Source organism: Penaeus vannamei, chromosome 5 (genome assembly GCF_042767895.1).
Source record: "Penaeus vannamei isolate JL-2024 chromosome 5, ASM4276789v1, whole genome shotgun sequence".
Taxonomy (NCBI): Eukaryota; Metazoa; Arthropoda; class Malacostraca; order Decapoda; family Penaeidae; genus Penaeus; species Penaeus vannamei.
In genome coordinates this window covers 22775270-22780269 of record NC_091553.1, presented here as the reverse complement: position 1 = coordinate 22780269, position 5000 = coordinate 22775270, and the positions used below count along the sequence as shown (strand labels likewise).

At 45.6% G+C, this 5000-nt stretch overlaps 1 protein-coding gene across 1 annotated transcript in view; it reads right to left on the bottom strand.

Annotated features, from left to right (window-relative positions):
• Positions 1–1646: 1646 nt before the first annotated feature.
• LOC138861761 (spidroin-1-like) overlaps positions 1647–5000 on the bottom strand; it is a 150358-nt gene continuing 147004 nt past the window's right edge. The window contains exons 11-15 of the mRNA XM_070121592.1: positions 3663–3800; positions 3426–3569; positions 2862–3194; positions 2429–2600; positions 1647–1851 (exon numbers count right to left, since the gene is read on the bottom strand). Coding sequence (XP_069977693.1) covers positions 1647–1851; positions 2429–2600; positions 2862–3194; positions 3426–3569; positions 3663–3800 — 992 coding nt within the window. The remainder of the gene's footprint in view (positions 1852–2428; positions 2601–2861; positions 3195–3425; positions 3570–3662; positions 3801–5000) is intronic.

Sequence of the window (5000 nt, the reverse complement as noted above, 5' to 3'; positions counted from 1 at the left end):
TAGTTATAATGAGGAAAATGACATTAATAATTAAGATAATAGCTCTTATAATGATTATATTAAGGGTAATTATGGCGATAATTACTATAATGATGATGTTAATGCTATTAATGATAATAATGATGATAATAATCATAAAGCCCAACCATAATGAAAAAAGGCCAAAAGTATAAAAAGTCGAAAATACGGCGAAATCTAACGAGAATATGGTCGAAAAAAAACCCTTTTCGAGTTTATGGGATTATGATGATTTCTGCAATAATTCGGATAATTATGATGATTTTCATGATAATACCATTAATAATGACGATAATAACGATAATTATGACATTAATTAGGATAATTATGACATTGATTAGGATAATCATAATAAAATGATAATTATAATGATAATGTGCGTAACTATAATGTTACTATACTATACTATAATGATAACGATGATGTTAATGCTATTAATGATAATAATGATGATAATAATCATAAAGCCCATCCATAATGTAAAAAAGCTAAAAGTATAAAAATCCCCAAAGTCGAAAAAACGGCGAAAACTAACGATATATAGCCTTTTGAGAATATGGTCGAAAACCCCCACTTTTCGAGTTTATGGGGTGATTATGATGATTTCTGCAATAATTCGGCTAATTAGAGAGAGAGAGAGGCAAAAAGAGAGAGGGAGAGGCAAAGAGAGAGAGAGAGAGGCAAAGAGAGAGAGAGGCAAAGAGAGAGGTAAAGAGAGAGAGAGAGAGAGGCAAAGAGAGAGAGAGAGAAGCAAAGAGAGAGAGAGAGAGGCAAAGAGAGAGAGAGAGAGATGCAAAGAGAGAGAGAGAGAGAGCCGGGACGTGCTAACTGCGTAGTTGATTTTATAATACCAACCCCCCCCCACTCTTTCATACAGACGGTAAAGAGCACTTTCGCCCCAAATATGAGGATCTTTAATTACAAGCTAAACATTATGGAAGCTTCAAACAACGGAAAAGGTATCTGGCTACTCTGGATCTTACATTCAAACACTGGTAAATTTGGAAAAAGACGTCACCAACGCTTTTCGGGACGAAACTAGATTCGTTCGATTTCTATTATTTTGGTTCGGTTGATTCTGGTGTTCGTTTCCATCGGAAATGGCTAGATTGTCTTTTCCATACCAGGGTTGCGCCACTCTTGATATAATGCATGTGCACTATGGAATTCTCGTTCTCTGCTGTAACCATGGTACCGATTTAGTCACAATATTGTTTAATGCAGGGGACTGTGCCCCCTGCAACCCCCCATGGGGGGCTGCCGCCCCCCAACCCCCGCCCAGGAAAACAAAGAATCCTCCACGTATTTACGGCAGGAGAGAGCGTTGGACAGACTCGGCATCGGGCGGTCCCGCATGTCGGTCGTAGTTACGAAAATTGCACAGCAGGGGGCTGTGCCCCATGCGACCCCCTTATTGGGGGGTGCTGCCGCCCCCCAACCCCCGCCCAGGAAAACAAAGAATCCTCCACGTATTCACGGCAGGAGAGAGCGTCGGACAAAGTCGGCATCGGGCGCTTCCACATGCCGTCCATTCCACATGCACGCGAAGCACCGTACATTTAGTCAACAGTGAAAATAAACCTAAAACATACCTATGCAGAGGAGGGGCCGGGGTGAGGGTCGTCATATCAGAGGAGCGGCTTGCGGGGGCGGAAGCGCTGGAGAGGTCTGCGTGAGCACGAGCGACGCGACGGCCGGTCGCAGGGCATTTCAGAGGGTAGAACTCCGTGTTCATGTAATAGTTTCAAGTTAGCCTCATCGTCTTCAAAATAACTTTTTATAACTTGGAATGGTTTGATACCACATCCTACACACACGGAAGTCATGGCGAGACTTATTTGAAAATTGAATTTCATAGCTTCTGTTTTAGCTAATGTTCATTCATTGGCTGTTTCCCTCGTGAATTCTTTCCCCATTGGCTATTAAACCAACCGCCAAACAATTAAAAAATGAAATCGTGACACTGGCCGTGACGTCACAGGCGAGATAACAGGAACAGTACGGGGACGAGAGACCCCGCGCATGCGCAGTGAAGAATTTGGTCAATATTCCCGCAGCTCCCGTGCGAATCTCACCTCGTTTTATTATTAGTTTTATTTATTTTAAAAATTAAATAACTTCGTTATTATTAATTTGCGAGACAAGTTTATTTAATGAAAAGTGATTATTAATTAAATATTAGTTTGGTCGATTCAATGGTGACGCCTTTTTCCAATAATAGCCTGAATGATATATCTCTGTCGAGAATAATGCCATGTGAATGTATGTACTATGCACTTAACTAGAAATATCCCCGTGAAGACATGGTGGGCCGATGTGCAGGACTTGATCTGCCCACGAGCGCCGGGCGGTCAGTGCTGCCGACGCAGGGCAAACGCCTCGCCCGTCGAGAAGGCGCTACTGCCCAAACAATCCTGGGGCGGTTAGGAGTGGCGGTTCGGTAGTTACGCGGTCGTTCACTACACTTTCACCACCACCTCCACCACCAGAACTATTACCACCACCTTCACCACCGCCTCCAACACCAGCATCTCCACCTCCACCACCAGCACCATTACCACCAGCATCACCATCAACACCACCTCCACCACCAGCACCGCCACCACGACCTGCACCACCACCACAACCACTTCCACCACCAGCACTACCTCCACCACCAGCACCATCATCAACACATTCACCATCAGCATCATTACCACCAGTACCGACATCACCACCTCCACCACCAGCACCATTACCACCACTGCCACCACCAGCCCCATTACCACCACCTCCACCAACAGGTCCATTACCACCACTGCCACCACCAGCATCATTGCCACCACCACCTCTACCGCCAGCACCGTCACCACTACCACCACCAGCACTATCACCACCACCAGCACCACCGCCTCCACCACCAGCACCATCTCCAACTCCCGCACCACCGCCAGCAGCACCATTACCAGCACCATCACCACCTCCAACACCAGCACCACCACGACCACCTCCACCACACGCATCATCACCACCACCACTGCCACCATCACCTGCACCACAACCACTTACACCACCAGCACCAGCACCACCACCAGCACCATTACCACCATTGCCACCACCAGCACCATTACCACCAGCACCACCATCTCTACCAGCACCAGCGCCACCACCAGCACCACCATCACCGTCACCACGACCTGCACCACCACCACAGCCACTTCCACCACCACAACCACTTCCACCACCAGCACCACCTCCACCACCAGCACCATCATCAACACATCCACCATAAGCATCATTACCACCACTGCCACCACCACTACCATCACCACCACCTCCACCATCAGCCCCATTACCACCACTACCACCAACACCACCGCCACCACCACCAGGTCCATTACCTCTACCACCAGCACCACCGCCAGCACCGTCACCACCACCTCTACCACCAGCACTATCACCACCACCAGCACCACCGCCTCCACCACCAGCACCAACACGACCACCTGCACCACCCGCACCACCACCACCAACACCATCACCACCTCCAACACCAGCACAACCTCGACCATCTCCACCGCACGCACCATTACCACCACTGCAACCATCACCACCACCACCAGCATTACCACCATTGCCACCAACAGCACCATTACCACCAGCACCAGCACCACCTCCACCACCAGCACCATTACCACCAGCACCATTACCACCAGCACCACCACCTCTACCAGCACCAGCACTACCATCACCCCCACCACGACCTGCACCACCACCACAACCACTTCCACCACCAGCACCACCTCCACCACCAGCACCATCATCAACACATTCACCATCAGCATCATTACCACCACTGCCACCACCAGTACTGCCACCACCAGTACCATCACCACCACCTCCACCACCAGAGCAATTACCACCACTGCCACCACCACCACCAGGTGCATTACCACCTCTACCACCAGCACCGTCACCACCACCTCCACCACCAGCACTATCACCACCACCAGCACCACCGTCTCCACCACCATCACCACCACCTCCACCCGCACCACCACCACCATCACCACCTCCAACACCAGCACAACCACGACCACCTCCACCACACGCACCATCACACCACCACCTACACCACAACCACTTCCACCACCAGCACCATCACCACCACCTCCACCACCAGCACCATTACCACCACTGCCACAAACAGCACCATTACCACCACTGTTAATGCTATTAATGATAATAATGATGATAATAATCATAAAGCCCATCCATAAGGAAAAAAGGCTAAAAGTATAACAATCCCCAAAGTCGAAAAAACGGCAAAATCTAGCGATATATATAGCCTTTTCAGAATATGGTCGAAAAAAACCCTTTTCGAGATTATTGGATGATTATAATAATTTCTGCAATAATTCGGCTAAATATGATGATTTTCATGATAATTCCATTAATAATGACGATAATAAAGATAATTATGACATTAATTAGGATAATTATGACATTAATTTGGATAATTATAATAAAATGATAATATAATGTTGTTATTATTTCTAAAATTATCATTATTGTTATTATCATTATAGAAATAGTTATAATGAAGAAAATGACATTATTAATTAAGATAATAGCTCTTGTAATGATTATATTAATGGTAATTATGGCGATAATTACTATAATGATGATAATGATGATGTTAATGCTATTAATGATAATAATGATGATCATAATAATCATGAAGCCCATCCATAATGAAAAAAGGCCCAAAGTCGTAAAAAAACGGCGAAATCTAGCGATATATAGTATTTTGAGAAAATGGTCGAAAAAAAACCTTTTCGAGTTTATGGGATGGTTACGATGATATCTGCAATAATTCAGCTAATTATGATGATTTTCATGATAATCCCATCAATAAGGACGATAATAATGATAATTATGACATTAATTAGGATAATTATAACATTAATTAGGATAATTATGACATTAATTTGGATAATTAT